At 59.3% G+C, this 15,225-nt stretch overlaps 2 protein-coding genes across 7 annotated transcripts in view; one reads left to right on the top strand and one right to left on the bottom strand.

Annotated features, from left to right (window-relative positions):
- KLHDC3 (kelch domain containing 3) overlaps positions 1-7,575 on the bottom strand; it is a 43,583-nt gene extending 36,008 nt beyond the window's left edge. Inside the window, exons 1-2 of one of the 4 annotated variants that reach the window (XM_074989246.1) lie at positions 7,363-7,575; positions 4,610-4,759 (exon numbers count right to left, since the gene is read on the bottom strand). The gene's annotated coding sequence lies outside the window, so the exon portion shown is untranslated. The remainder of the gene's footprint in view (positions 1-4,609; positions 4,760-7,362) is intronic. The other 3 variants (XM_074989244.1, XM_074989245.1, XM_074989248.1) reach the window with 3 other exon arrangements.
- A 2,732-nt stretch (positions 7,576-10,307) lies between these two features.
- On the top strand, positions 10,308-15,099 carry MEA1 (male-enhanced antigen 1). 3 transcript variants are annotated; one of them, XM_074989241.1, is made up of 4 exons: positions 10,308-10,433; positions 12,041-12,341; positions 14,119-14,221; positions 14,380-15,099. In XM_074989241.1, the coding sequence occupies exons 2-4, from the start codon at positions 12,057-12,059 to the stop codon at positions 14,541-14,543; spliced, it is 552 nt and encodes a 183-aa protein (XP_074845342.1). In that variant the 5' UTR covers positions 10,308-10,433; positions 12,041-12,056; the 3' UTR covers positions 14,544-15,099. The 3 variants fall into 3 exon arrangements, with proteins under 3 accessions (XP_074845342.1, XP_074845343.1, XP_074845344.1); XM_074989242.1 differs by lacking the exon at positions 10,308-10,433 and adding an exon at positions 10,442-10,549; XM_074989243.1 differs by lacking the exon at positions 10,308-10,433 and adding an exon at positions 10,447-10,485.
- Positions 15,100-15,225: the final 126 nt, after the last annotated feature.

Here is a 15,225-nt window from a genome sequence, read left to right as displayed (position 1 = left end):
CACCCACACATTTTATCACCACCAAAACAACCAAGAGGCTGGTGACATTTTAAAGGCTAACACATTTATCAAGGCATTCACTTTCGTGAGTTTCCACTCAGTTTGTCACATACATGAAGTCAAAGCATCAGATGGCAGGGTTACACCAAAGCTAATTCAATCAGGGTGAATGCAGCCTACTTCCAACAGTGATAAGAAGGTGAGAACACCTAAAGCAGGGAAACATTTTTGGACTGGGGGCCACTAAAGAATCAGGAAAACAATCAGTCAGTGGGCCACTAAAGTGAGAAGAATAAACCCCATACACCTCACAGACATGGTCTCCAACAAAAGACCACTCTCCTCTTTCCCTTCACACATCAGCCCTACAGAGTAGGGCTACGACTCTGAGGTGGGGTGAGAAATGAAGGGGTTCCATGTGACAGGCAGGCTTGGGGTCTTGCGGGGGGAAGGGTGAAGGAGCAGGCTGGGTGTTGGAGGGTCAGGGAGAGTGAAAGAGGAGCAGCAGGGGGCTGCAGAGAGGTTGGGGAGGGGCTGAGTATGTGGTGGTACAGAAGGCTGGGGCAGTAGGTGGAGGAGGGTGCAGGAGTGGGTGTGGGATAGGGGTCTGAGCAGGAACAAGCTGGGGTTCTGAGTGGGAAGGGGGTGCAAGGTATGGGCAATGGGGGAAGAACGTACCTGGCACAGCTCCCTGGGGGCATATACAGCTCTGGGTGCTTTGCTGCTCCCAAGCACTGTTCCTCACTGCTACGCTTGGCTGGAATCCAGCCGAGAGTCTCCAGGCAGAGCTGTGCTGTCATTCCTGCAATGGTGGTGCAAGACGCCTGAAGCTGGTTTCTGCCATTGCCAGGCAGGGTCCATGGGCTGGACCTGGTCCTGGTTTGCCTGACTCCAGCCCACGAGGCTTGGAACCCCACACCCTTCACACTGCAGTGGGCTGAATGCGGAGGAGAGGAGCCCTGAGCCTTCAGGGCTGAATCCAGGCATGCCCTGGGCCAGATTCAGACTGTGCGCTCCCCATCCCAACCTAAAGGAAACGTTACTTAGTGTAATGAGAGAGCCTTTCCCAAGCTCCATCCAGACGCATTTTTGTGGTGGGAAAACTGCATATGAATTCCAGCTCAGTAGTTTACAGTTTGTGTTTGAAGATTTTCTGACTAAGAATGGCCACCACTTGCAAGTTTGTGACTGTGGGTGCAGGGAGGTTAAAGTGCTCACCCACTGGTGTTTGTACGTTACCATTCTTGATGTCTGATGTGTGTCCATTTATTCTTTTGCAGAAAGACAGTTGGGTTTGTCCACTGTACATAGCAGAGAGGCATTACTGGCACATTACTTACACCGATATTAATATTAATTGCATTATTACATTAACAGATAAGCAAGTGAACAATCCTTTGATCATATAGCTGATGTGATTAGGTATCACTACGGTATATGTATCAGGTGTCCGGTTTTGTTAGCCCATTTTGCTGAAACAGACTAACTTGGCTATCTCTCTGAAACCTCTCTCACCAGCCTCTCTCTTTCACCACAACTCCAAGACACTGAAACAACCATTATGTGATACACATGTATCTTTAATCTCGGACATTAACTTTATTGGAACACTGAATACTTCTAGAAGGGGAGGAGTTTTATGAACTAGCCATATAGGAAATTAGAGGAGAGGGGAACACAATTCAATTACTTCCCTCTGATGTGCTTATAGAAAGTGACTGTACACTAACATATTCTAGCATAAATGCTGGACAAATATGTGGAAAAAGACCTGAACTTATCAGATACCACAGAGCCTTTGCACAAATTTTTTAATCAGTACTGCCAGAGGCCAAAGTAGGGTCATTCTGTGAGAGAGCAGCAAGCATATGCTTTTAGAGTGGAAAGTAAATCTGTCAGCATTGGCTGGGCCCTGCCATGAAGAGAAACCCGTGCAAGTTCCCTGCATGTTAATGAATACATATGCCACAATACAAACCCAGGAAGCTCTGCAGAAGAGGTGTTAATACGATTGTCCACCCAAGGGAGGCCACTGCACTACTGTTCCCTGCAGAGGGACATACAGTGAGGTCTCAGAGTACGCCAGGGTTCCGTTCCATGTGCCCTTGCCTAAACCCAGATTTTGTGTAAGTGGTGATCTGGCTTTTCCCCCCAGCAGAACGCATGTTCCGCAGCTGGGGAAGCAGCAGAAAGGTAAGTCCTGGGGTGGGGAGAAGAGCTGGGGAGGGTTAAGCCAAGCGGGGGGTTGGGGCCGTGGGAGCGCTAAGCCTGGGGTGGGTTAGGGCTGCAGGGGGGTGAAGTCGAGCTGGAGCCCTGCTCAAGTGGTGAGCTGGGCTGTGGGGGGTGTGTGTGAGGAGTTGAGCCAGAACCAGCACTGGGCACCAGTGGTGACCCAGCACCGGGGGGGGGGGGGAGGGGTCTGAAGAGGAGCCGCACACGGGTGGTTTAAACCAGGGCAGGGGGTGAGCTGGAGCCATGTGTGAGGGGTGGTAAGCCAGGCGTGGGATTGCAGGGTGAGCTGGCAGGGGGTTTGAACCAGGGCCAGGGAGTTTGAGCCAGAGGCAGAGGCGGGGGTGAGCAGGAGCTATGCACGGGTGGTGAGCAGAGCTGGCTGGGGGGCTGAGCTGGGGCCATGAGAAGCTGAGGGAGGTTGAGCCAGGGCAGGGGAGTAAGTTAAGTGCAACTGGAAAACTTGGTACAGGGTTCACTATATAAATTGGGGTCGCATACTCTGAGACCTTACTGCACTTGGTCCTAGTTTTATGTAATGGCATTGTAGTAGGATGAAGGCCTGAAACAAAAGCTCATGTAACACAGGTCTGGTATAAGGCCAAAGGCCTAGCTGATGATGGTCAAGCCTTTAAAAAGCAATGCTAACCTATGAGGAAAAGGCAGGCCCCTGCTCTCCGACCTAGGCATTAACAGGGCTGGTACTGCACAACACGAATTGGTGATAGGCCCAGGTGCAGAATAGTAATTGGAACGAGGTACCAGCTGTAACATGGCAATTAGTACTGGTCCTAAGTTAAAGCACTTTTCAGACGGATGGTAACATCTTATTAAAAAGGACCTTGGTATCCACACTCCCCATAGATACTGACCCAAGTTCAAGATGAGGCCTACAAATGACAGCATGATGGATCAAGATGGCCAGTATGTAAGTGATGTAAAAGGGTGGCATCCCGATATACCAAGAGTGATGTGAAATTCATTTACATCGGTATGAGGGGGTGTCTTGGAGAGACTCTCTTTGGCCGACCTAGGGGGCAGTGGACTCAGTCAATTCATTGCAGGGAGCACATATGCGTAGTTAGAGTCTGCTGACATCTATTACTGTACTGTCCCCTTACCTTACCTGTGTCTGCGGACTTGGAGGGCTCTCTCAGAAGCTGCTGGTTTGACTACTTGTACAAGTTAATGCAGTACGCAAGATTGAGAGAGCGAACACACAGACGAAAGGTTATCGTCAGTGAGTTGGAAAACTGTCGGGACAGCACCGCAGTGACTTCTGCCTGATCACAGGCACTACCTCCACTTCCCTTTGGAAACCATTCCCCAGCAGCTACATCTCAGTCTCCAGAAGTCTTCCCTGAGATTCAGCCCACACTTGGTTCTTGACCTCAATCCAAACTGACAAAACAAGCCTGGCCTATTACACGTCTGTGTGTGAACACACTGGAGGACCCTTCTGGGTGCCTCTGAATCCGGAAACCATCAAAGATGAAGATAATGGGTTTGGAAAAAAGGAGACTAAAGAGAGCTATAAAAGGCTGCCACAAAGAAAGTGAAGAAAAGTTGTTCTTTCTTGTTACGTAGAGCAGGATGAGAGACAAGGGGCTCAAACTACAGAACAACAGATTTATATAGAATCTCAGGAAACACTTCCTAGCTGCAACCACTGAAGGACAATGGAACACATGCCTCAGAAACTTGTGGGAGCTCCTTCACTAGCAGTTTTCCAGAGAAGGACGATTGTCCATCTGTCTTGGGACAATTTACACACAACAACAAATCCAGCAACTTGTCAGGGTCTACCCGTGATGACCCTTGCAGTCCCATCTAACCCTGTGATTCTAAGAACAGAAACACAGGCTAGACTAGTCAGTTCTCAGCCAGGCACTTTCATTAGAAGGTGCGAAGAACATTATGTCCTGATGTGGCAGCAATGTATGCTATCCATCAGGGAAGACAAATATAACCACTCCTACCCTATCCCTTCAGCTCCCATTGCTATGAAAAGCTCAGCTACTGGGGTCCACCAAGTTTGTTACAAGAACATACAAAAGAGCTTCCAAAAGCATCAACCAGATGACTTTCACTCCAGCGGCCATGGCACAAACACTGCTTGTTCTAGAAAAGGGCACACCCCCAGGAAATAATGATCGCCACTGAAGGACATATCAAAAAACTATCCTCTAAGACATGGGTGTCCAACCTTTTGGCTTGCCTGGGCCGCATTGAGTGAAGAGGAATTGTCTTGGGCCACATATAAAATATATAATATAGTTAATATATATAAATCACATGATAATGTTAAAAGTTTACGATCTTGTGGGACCGCATTACTAGCGCCCGCGGGTTGGACACGCCTGCTCTAAGAGATACATACTGATTGAGATGTAGTGAAGATCAACAAACCTTGGCGATAGCAACCGAAACAAAAGGCCGATCCCTGTGGATTACACGCATTAATATCTCCTTCAGAAACACCAGTCTCACCATCACATCCATGGATTTTAGAAGTGGGACCATTTTCCCTCTGAAACCAACAGGAGAGAGGAAGTCAGAGGGTCTGGGCATTCACAGAAGCCAGAAGTCAAACTAGATTATTTTTTCCAGAAATAAAATCCTAAGCCCCACCCTTACTCTACAGGGGGTCACAGAACAAATAAAACCCACAAACTGGAAGGAGTTATTGTTCCAGTAACTAAGGATGCCATTTTCAGAAATGCTGAAATGGCTATGGGGCACAATCCCCCTAGAAGTACACATAAACATTTAAGGGCTTTAGAAAAGAACACACTCCCTAGGGGCATCATTACACAGACACAGCTCCTGCTACTGCACCAGACACCCTTACCCAGTCACCATGCCAGGCCCCACCAGCCTTTTCCATGCCCCAAGCCAGAACAGCAGAGCTGTGGCCACCAGCACAAACCCAGGGACAGGCTACGCCCCTACGGCAGCTGAAAAAGCGGCTCCAGGTCACTGCCCAGACATACGCTCATCCCCGCCCCCACACACACACCCTGGGCACCAGCTCCCCCCCCGCCACACACGCCCACCCCGGGGCACCAGCTCCCCCCCCCCGCCACACACCCCCACCCCGGGGCACCAGCTCCCCCCCCCGCAACACACGCCCACCCCTGCGCACCAGCTCCCCCCCCGCCACACCCACCCACCCCTGCGCACCAGCTCCCCCCCCCGCCACAGATACCCACCCCACACATACCCACCCCCGGGCACCAGCTCCCCCACCACACACACCCGCCCTGGGGCACCAGCTCCCCCCCCCCGCCTCACACGCCCACCCCGGGGCACCAGCTCCCTCCCCGCCACACACACACACCCCGGGGCACCAGCTCCCCCCCACCCCACACGCGCCCACCCCCGGGCACCAGCTCCCCCCCCCGCCACACACGCCCCCCCCCCCCGCCACACACACCCAGCCCGGGGCACCAGCTCCCCCCCCCGCCACACACGCCCGCCCCGGGGCACCAGCTCCCTCCCCGCCACACACGCCCACCCCGGGGCACCAGCTCCCCCCCCGCTACACACGCGCCCACCCCCGTGCACCAGCTCCCCCCCCCCGCCCCACACGCCCGCCCCGGGGCACCAGCTCCCTCCCCGCCACACACGCCCACCCCGGGGCACCAGCTCCCCCACCGCCACACACACCCGCCCCTGGGCACCAGCTCCCCCCGACCCCACACGCGCCCACCCCCGGGCACCAACTCCCCCACCGCCACACACGCCCGCCCCCGCGCACCAGCTCCCCCCCCCCGCCACACACGCCCGCCCCAGGGCACCAGCTCCCCCCCCCGCCCCACACGCGCCCACCCCCGGGCACCAGCTCCCCCACCGCCACACACGCCCAACCCGGGGCACCAGCCCCCCCCCCGCCACACACGCCCAACCCGGGGCACCAGCCCCCCCCCCGCCACACATGCGCCCACCCCGGGGCACCAGCTCCCCCCCACCCCACACACGCGCCCACCCCGGGGCACCAGCTCCCCCCCACCCCACACACGCCCAGCCCGGGGCACCAGCTCCCCCACCCCACACATACCCACCCCTGCCCACCAGCTCCCCCCCCCGCCGCACATACCCAGCCCCGAGCACCAGCTCCCCCACCCCACACACCTGCCCCGGGGCACCAGCTCCCCCACTTCACACACCCACCCCGGGGCACCAGCTCCCCCACCTCACACACCCGCCCCGGGGCACCAGCTCCCCCACCCCACACGCGCCCACCCCCGGGCACCAGCTCCCCCACCGCCACACACGCCCAACCCGGGGCACCAGCCCCGCCCCCGCCACACACGCCCAACCCGGGGCACCAGCCCCCCCCCCCCGCCACACACGCGCCCACCCCGGGGCACCAGCTCCCCCCCCGCCACACACGCGCCCACCCCGGGGCACCAGCTCCCTCCCCGCCACACACGCGCCCACCCCGGGGCACCAGCTCCCCCACCCCACACACGCGCCCACCCCGGGGCACCAGCTCCCCCCCCGCCACACACGCCCACCCCGGGGCACCAGCTCCCCCCCCCGCCACACACGCCCAGCCCGGGGCACCAGCTCCCCCCCCCGCCACACACGCCCAGCCCGGGGCACCAGCTCCCCCACCCCACACATACCCAGCCCCGAGCACCAGCTCCCCGCCCCCCGCCGCACATACCCAGCCCCGAGCACCAGCTCCCCCACCCCACACACCCGCCCCGGGGCACCAGCTCCCCCACTTCACACACCCACCCCCGGGCACCAGCTCCCCCACTTCACACACCCACCCCCGGGCACCAGCTCCCCCACCTCACACACCCGCCCCGGGGCACCAGCTCCCCCGCCCCACACATACCCACCCCCGGGCACCAGCTCCCCCCCCCACCTCACACGCCCACCCCGGGGCACCAGCTCCCCCCCCCACCTCACACGCCCACCCCGGGGCACCAGCTCCCCCCCCCACCTCACACGCCCACCCCTGGGCACCAGCTCCCCCCCCCACCTCACACGCCCACCCCGGGGCACCAGCTCCCTCGCTCTCTCTCACACTCTCTCTGTCTCACACACACACCGGGCACCAGCTCCCCCCCTTGCACCCTGGGCCCCAGGTCCCCCTCGCACACGCACCCTGGACCCCACCTCACGTCCCCTGAGCGCCCACGCCCAGCAGCCCCGCGCTACCTGCCGGGCACGCGCGGTGGAGGGGGGGGGGGGGGCTGGCGGCCTCGCGCGCTTCCGCTTTAACGGCCGAGCCGCCACCTGCGGGAGCCAGCAGCACGGCCCGCAGGGGGCCCGGGCCTAGAGCGCGTGCGCGCAGAGCGCGGCGCGGGGCAGTCTGGGACTTGTAGTCCCGAGGGCCGCCCTCCCCGCGAGAGACCGGTCCGAGCCCTACGCGAGCGGCCCGGTGCAGGCCGCACCCCCTCCCGCAGCCACCCCCCTCTGGTCCCAGCCCCTCCCCCGCCCCGCCCACTGTCACCCCCCCACTGGTCCCAGCCCCCTCCTCTGTCCCTCCCACTGTCACCCCCCACTGGTCCCAACGCCCTCCCCCGTCCCGCCCACTGTCACCCCCCCACTGGTCCCAGCCCCCTCCCCCGTCCCGCCCACTGTCACCCCGCTCATTGGTCCAGCCCCCGCCCCGCCCACTGTCACCCCCCACTGGTCCCAGCCCCTCCCCCTGCCCCGCCCACTGTCACCCCCCCACTGGTCCCAGCCCCCTCCCCCGTCCCGCCCACTGTCACCCCGCTCATTGGTCCAGCCCCCGCCCCGCCCACTGTCACCCCCCACTGGTCCCAGCCCCCTCCCTCCCCACCCACTGTCCCCCCCTGCTGGTTCCAGCCCCTCTCCCCATCCCACCCACTGTCATCCACACTGGTCCCAGCCCCTTCCCTGCCCTGCCCACTGTAACCCCCCAACTGGTCCCAGCCCCTCCTCCTGCCCCAACCACTGTCACCCTCCACTAGGGGCATCCTGATTAAGGATAGGTTGTAAGTCTTTAATATTTCATTGCAGTGAATTATTAAAGACCTACAACCTATCCTTAATCAGGATGCCACACTCCAGAAGGAGTCCCAGTCCTGGGACTTTTCCTTGCAACAAACCCCTCTGCCAGCTTTGTCTACATATCTGTTCTGGAGGTACCATCTCTGGACCTAACCAGGTCAGTCACAGAATCACGGGCACATTCTCATGATCCTCAACTAGCATCATATTTGCCATCATGTGCCAACAATGCCCAGATGCTTTGTATATTGGACAGACTTCAAATTCCCTTAGACAAAGGGTTAATGGGCACAAAACAGACATCAAAACAGTCCTGATCCACAAACCAGTCATCCAGCACTTTAATGGAGTGGGCCATTCTGTTAATGACTTAAGAGTCAGCATGTTATTGAAGAGGAATTTTCAAAACACTCTTGAAAGAGAGGCTGCTGAACTCTTTTATATTCAAATTCGACACATAAACACGAGGTTTGAACTGGGATGGGAATTTTATGGGTCACTATAGGGCCTTGTTTGCATACTTGGCTTAATCTAATTCTTGATTCCCTCCCCCCCCCACCCCTCTGCTCTCTGATTTGCTCACCTTGATAATTTTTTTTCTGATTTGTAAACCTTCATTACTATTTTTGGCTCTGTGCCTCAAATACTGAGTCTGTTCTGGTCTGGCTATGAGCAGAAGTGGGTCTGTCCCAGGAAAACTCATCACCTAATGAATTATTTTGTTAGTCTTTAAAGTGCTACTGGACGGCTTTTTTCGGTTTTGATAGTCTATAGACTGGCACAGCTTCCTCTCTGTTAATAATTAGGTGATGAGCTTTCCTGGGACAGTCCCACTTCTTCAGATCATCAGTTGTTTTATTTTGTCTGTCTTTAAAGTGCAGCCTGATGCTTGGTTGTTTTGTTAGGATACAGACTGACAGGGCCACCTCTGTTTCTGTGAAGTGTGATTTAATACCACACGTTGTTCTGGTTAAAAACGCAAGTGGTATGAAACTCAATGTAGCCGTGTTTCTAAGAGACACTTCGTAGCACGGATGGGCTCATAAGAATGACCATGTTTTATCAGAGCGATGGTCCCCGCGGCTCAGTATCGGGTCCCTGACAGCGGCGGGGGCAGCGCCAGATTCGTCGGCAGAGATGGACAGCCCAGGGCAATCTTCCATCCAGGCTGCCCAATCCCAGATTCTGGCCCGGGTGCCCGGGTTGCACCCCTGAGCCTCGGGGCTAAAAGCCGCTGCTGGGCCCGTCTCCCTCAACTCCTCTTATTCTTTTTTTAACCCGCTTATGTGACGGGAGGGGCGGGGGTCCTTGGGGGCTCCGGGGCGGGGCGGGGGCTCTGGGAGTGACGGGCGGGGCGGGGGTCCTTGGGGGCTCCGGGGCGGGGCGGGGGCTCTGGGAGTGACGGGCGGGGCGGGGGTCCTTGGGGGCGCCGGGGCGGGGCGGGGGCTCTGGGAGTGACGGGCGGGGCGGGGGTCCTTGGGGGCGCCGGGGCGGGGCGGGGGCTCTGGGAGTGACGGGCGGGGCGGGGGTCCTTGGGGGCTCCGGGAGGGGCGGGGCGGGGGCGGGGGCGGGGGCGGGGGCTCTGGGAGTGACGGGCGGGGCGGGGGTCCTTGGGGGCTCCGGGAGGGGAGGGGAGGGGCGGGGCGGGGGCTCTGGGAGTGACGGGAGGGGCGGGGGTCCTTGGGGGCTCCGGGAGGGGAGGGGAGGGGCGGGGGTCCTTGGGGGCGCCGGGGCGGGGCGGGGGCTCTGGGAGTGACGGGAGGGGCGTGGCAGGGCGTGGCGGGGCGGGGGCTCTGGGAGTGACGGGCGGGGCGGGGGTTCTTGGGGGCTCCGGGAGGGGAGGGGCGGGGCGGGGGTCCTTGGGGGCTCCGGGAGGGGAGGGGAGGGGCGGGGCGGGGGCTCTGGGAGTGACGGGAGGGGCGGGGGTCCTTGGGGGCTCCGGGAGGGGCGGGGCGGGGCGGGGCGGGGGCGGGGGCGGGGGCGGGGGCTCTGGGAGTGACGGGCGGGGCGGGGGTCCTTGGGGGCTCCGGGAGGGGCGGGGCGGGGGTCCTGGGAGTGACGGGAGGGGCGTGGCAGGGCGGGGAGGGGCGGGCGCTGCGGGAGCGACAACGTAATTATAATACCCATAAGGGTGACTAATGACACCATCCACGTTGGTCGAATACGCACTTCCGCTTCCGGGGGCAGGCAGGAAATCCGGCTAGTGGTTGGTGAGTGGGGGAGGCCCGACCCGGCCCAGCCCAGCCCGGGTGTTTTGGGGAGGTGCTGCCGGGGCCGCTCGGGCACGTGCGGAGAGGGGGAAGCTTGGGCGGGGATACCTGGAGAGGTGGGCGGGTTGGGGGAGCCTGGGAGGGGACCGGCTCAGGGGGTGCTGGGGTGGGTTGGGGGGGACTGGGAGGCTGAGGGGGGACTGGCTCGGGGTGCTGGGGCGGGTTGGCGGGGAGCCTGGGAGGCTGAGGGGGGACTGGCTCAGGGAGGAGGGTTGGTGAGGAGCCTGGGAGGCTGAGGGGGGACCGGCTCAGGGGGTGCTGGGGCGGGTTGGGGGGGACTGGGAGGCTGGGGGGGGACTGGCTCAGGGGGTGCTGGGGCGGGTTGGGGGGGACTGGGAGGCTGGGGGGGGGACTGGCTCAGGGGGTGCTGGGGCGGGTTGGCGGGGAGCCTGGGAGGCTGAGGGGGGACTGGCTCAGGGAGGAGGGTTGGTGAGGAGCCTGGGAGGCTGAGGGGGGACTGGCTCGGGGTGCTGGGGTGGGTTGGGGGGGACTGGGAGGCTGGGGGGGACTGGCTCAGGGGGTGCTGGGGCGGGTTGGGGGGGACTGGGAGGCTGGGGGGGGACTGGCTCAGGGGGTGCTGGGGCGGGTTGGGGGGGACTGGGAGGCTGAGGGGGGGACTGGTGCTGGGGTGGGTTGGGGGAGGCTGAGGGGGTGCTGGGGCGGGTTGGCGGGGAGCCTGGGAGGCTGAGGGGGGACTGGCTCAGGGGGGAGGGTTGGCGAGGAGCCTGGGAGGCTGAGGGGGGACTGGCTCAGGGGGTGCTGGGGTGGGTTGGGGGAGCCTGGGAGGCTGAGGGGGGACTGGCTCAGGGGGTGCTGGGGCGGGTTGGGGGAGCCTGGGAGGCTGAGGGAGGACTGGCTCAGGGGGGAGGGTTGGTGAGGAGCCTGGGAGGTTGAAGGGGGACTGGCTCAGGGGGTGCTGGGGTGGGTTGGGGGAGGCTGAGGGGGGACTGGCTCAGGGGGGAGGGTTGGTGAGGAGCCTGGGAGGTTGAGGGGAGACTGGCTCAGAGGGTGCTGGGGTGGGTTGGGGGAGCCTGGGAGGCTGAGGGGGGACCAGCTCAGGGGGGAGGTTTGGCAGGGAGCCTGGGAGGCTGAGGGGACCAGCTCAGGGGGGAGGGTTGGCGAGGAGCCTGGGAGGCTGAGGGGGGACCGGCTCAGGGGGTGCCGGGGTGGGTTGGGGGAGCCTGGGAGGTTGAGGGGGGGACTGGCTCAGGGGGTGCTGGGGTGGGTTAGCGGGGAGCCTGGGAGGCTGAGGGGGGACCGGCTCAGGGAGTGCTGGGGCGGGTTGGCAGGGAGCCTGGGAGGCTGAGGGGGGACTGGCTCAAGGGGGAGGGTTGGTGGGGAGCCTGGGAGGTTGGGGGGGGACCGGCTCAGGGGGGTGCTGGGGTGGGTTGGCGGGGAGCCTGGGAGGTTGGGGGGGGGGACTGGCTCAGGGGGGTGCTGGGGTGGGTTGGCGGGGAGCCTGGGAGGTTGATGGGGGGTGGGGGGCTAGGACCAGTGCTTGGGGGTTTATGTGGGAGCTGGAGCTTCTTTGACTCAGTCTTCTGTAGGCTCAGGCGCTGGTGCATGGCCGCAGAGCTGGTGTCTGCACAGACAATGGGCCCTGAAAGGATCTGTCCCAATGAGCATGAAGAACGGGGGCCGCAGGAGGTGCCTGAGGGTGCCCCAGAGCCCCCAGGGGACTGGAGCAGTGAGGAGCCAGAGGAGGAGGAAGAAGAGGGTGTTAACGGCTACTTCTATCAGCCCCTGAGCCAGGATCCAGAGCCGGGCTTGTGGGACCAGAGTTCACTGGCAGCTGAGACGACACCAGGGCCTGCAGAGGCAGCCTCTGGCATCCAGGAACGATTGCAGGTGTGGCCTGAGGAGGAGCTGGGGGAGTGTGCAGCACAGATGGGATGCAGTGCTGCCACCTTGTCATCTTGGAAGGCCCATGGGCTGGGGGCTCTGTTATCGTGGCTCTCATGTACTTTTGGGGGAGCCGAATGTGACAGCACGAGGCTCTCCCGCAATTCTCTGTGAGCTGAGGGGCAGTAAACTTACATCATTGGAGATCATGAGTTCTAGGCCCTCTCTTCCACTAACTGCCATAACCATTTCTTGCACTGCACATCCTATATGAGCCAGAGGCTCATGCTGCTGGCTTGGGAGCTAACATACACAGCATAAGTAAGCACTTACATGAAGTCGCTTCTGGCAAAGCTGTAGAGAGCTCTGATCTCTATTACGTTATCTACTTTGTGTCCTGCTTCCCCACCCCGCCTGCATCTTTCAGAAATAATACTCTGTGACCCACGCTACCATTGTATGGCTCGTTCACTTTTTAGCAGCAAGATCCAGTAGAAATTTATAGCTCTGTGCTATGAGAGCTTGTGCTTTAGCTCTGGACATAGTCTGCAGAGTGGGGCTTCAGTCCCTGCTGGTGACATTAACAGGTCAGCTGTTGTCTGATGTAATTGACACACCAGAGTCTGCCCTTGGAGGCAGAAAGAGAAACCAAGAGTTCTGAGAGGCTGCAACCTCTCAGGTACCTGTGTCCCCTACTGGTGATGTGTGGTGCGCCTCCTTGCCAGGGTTGGTCCCTAGGGAGTAATTGTGTGCTTTGTGTCTCATCCACTGATCTGTGACTGGCCTGGAAGAGAGCAGAGCTGTGCTGTGGCTCTGGAAGTTGTAGGCTTGAAAGCTGGTGATCACTTGTGATAAAGTGCATGAAAAGTTGGCATAAACAAGGGCTCTGCAGGAACAGTTGGTTGCATAACGTTTCACAGTGAATTGGGATGTTGTGTTCATGTTGGCTTGAGTGTTACTTTTGGAGTGTTTGCATTTTGGTTAATTGGAGCAGGCCCTTCGTGAACGGGGTGGCAGATTTGGGAGGCCTTTGTAGGAGACTGCCTGTGTGCACAGAGGGACAGACTCTGCCTGTGAACTCCAGAAAGGACAGAACTTGATTTAATAAATATTCTAGAAAATAAGCTGCCTTCCTAAAGGTGCCATGTTAGTAGAGCCCTGCACAGCTATAAAATGTACATCCATAGCCGCGTCTGCAAAAATGAGCTGTAGATATCCACAAATTTACAGGTTTCTATCTACAAAATTTTTATCTGCACCTGCTAAAGTGGGCTGCAGAGATCCACAGATGCAGATACCTGGAGCTATAAAGCAATATTTGCAGGGCTCTGAACATTAGTACTTAGCGGAGGAGGCATAATGCCTCAGGCCATTGGTATGAGCTGTAGAGCCTTCATCTAAAAGATGCCATCCAACTTATGTTCCCCTCTAATGTTAGATAAGATTGGGTGGGGAGGCCTGTGCTTGTTCATTGCCTCGTGCGCTGGGGTCTGAGCTCAGTTGGATTCTTTAGTGACAGCTCCTGCAGCAGAGGCCGGAATCTCATTACTCACTTTAAACTTGTCGGCATTGGCAGCAGCACGCTGCTGGGGGAAGAGGGGAAGTTAAGCCAAAAACCCTGGCCTGATTCAGGGGTGTCTGACTTTGAGTTGACAGTACTGCCGAGCGTAGTGAGGGTAGGGTGCTGGGGAGAATGCTAAGGAGCTGTATGGGGGGGTGGATGCAGAAGGGGACCATGTTTCTGCACAGGGATTTGCTGAAACTTGAGGGTTGTGTGCTGCAGATGCTGAGGCTGCACCTGCCAGACCCCCCGGTGGACAGTGAGGAGGAAGAGGAGGAGGGAGCTGCAGCTCAGAGCAGCCGAAGTTCCATCCCTATGGATCCAGGTAAGAGGACCCTGTCTCCCTACTCTAGCTGCCAAGGAATTTGTTGTGATACGAAGAGGCAGTTGCCCTGCTAGGTATTGTATTGGCACCAGACTCTGTGGGGCTGAGTTCTGTCTCTGGCAGCAGCATCTGGTCTCATGCTTTGACTTTGGCTCTAGACCATGTGGAGTTGGTGAAAAGGACAATGGCGGGGGTGAAGCTGCCTACCCTGGGAATCCCTGCCTGGGCCAGCGAGATCTCGGATGACCAGTGGACAGCAATGGTGCAGCAAACCCTGCAGGCCAGGCAGAACCTCAGCACCTCTAGGCCGGAATGGAAATGAAGGGCAGAGCCGGAGTCTGGGCTCTGCTGGGTGAGCAGTGTTAGCTGAGTACTCAGCGCTCCCCTGTGCGCTTCAAGCTGGGGTTATATATGGGAGGCAGCCCATCGCCTCCTCTGGGTGGGTCAGACAACCTGCCCCGGCACTGAAGTGTGAAGCTGTTCCACACAACCTGTTTCCTTGTCTCCTTTCCCATTCCCAGTTCTTGGATCACGTGATGTCAGTTACTGTGGTGTCCTCATGCTGGCTCAGTAGTCGTACTCTGCCCCTAAAGGACTGGACTGCCCCATAACCTCCAAGGGCAAGGCAGCGTGGGCTCTAGCCAGAGCTGCATTGCATGCCCAAGGATCCACCAGGGAGAGCAAGTATTTCCCTGCTCAGTGGTGCATGGGCAGCAGAGGGCAAAGAGCTGTGCTGTGCCCGCTTAGAGGAGGTGGAGTCCAGTGTCATCTTTTCAAGAGATCCATTTTATTTAGTTCTGTACATACAGGGACATCTGTACAAAATCTAACACTTTCATACTAGTATGCTCTACTGAAAATAAAGTACACCATATGTACATATGATCTGTAAGCAGCTTAATACTTGTGTCCAGGGGTGACTGCATTGTTGAGTTTTGCTTTTCCCTCAGGAGGGGCTATGTGAGCAGTAGATGAGGCAGCTCCAACTCTGGGTGAGGAGCAGG

The sequence above is a fragment of the Carettochelys insculpta genome, chromosome 3 (genome assembly GCF_033958435.1).
Source record: "Carettochelys insculpta isolate YL-2023 chromosome 3, ASM3395843v1, whole genome shotgun sequence".
In the NCBI taxonomy this organism is placed as follows: Eukaryota; Metazoa; Chordata; order Testudines; family Carettochelyidae; genus Carettochelys; species Carettochelys insculpta.
The sequence above is the reverse complement of the archived record's forward strand: the minus strand, read 5'-3'. Positions and strand labels throughout refer to the sequence as shown.

Bases quoted from the DNA above. Each gene is read 5' to 3' on its own strand.
- MEA1 (XM_074989241.1), top strand. From the start codon at position 12,057: ATGGCCGCAGAGCTGGTGTCTGCACAGACAATGGGCCCTGAAAGGATC. The intron at 12,342-14,118 runs GTGTGGCCTGAG...TGTGTGCTGCAG, and splicing joins GCATCCAGGAACGATTGCAG to ATGCTGAGGCTGCACCTGCC. The intron at 14,222-14,379 runs GTAAGAGGACCC...CTTTGGCTCTAG, and splicing joins TTCCATCCCTATGGATCCAG to ACCATGTGGAGTTGGTGAAA.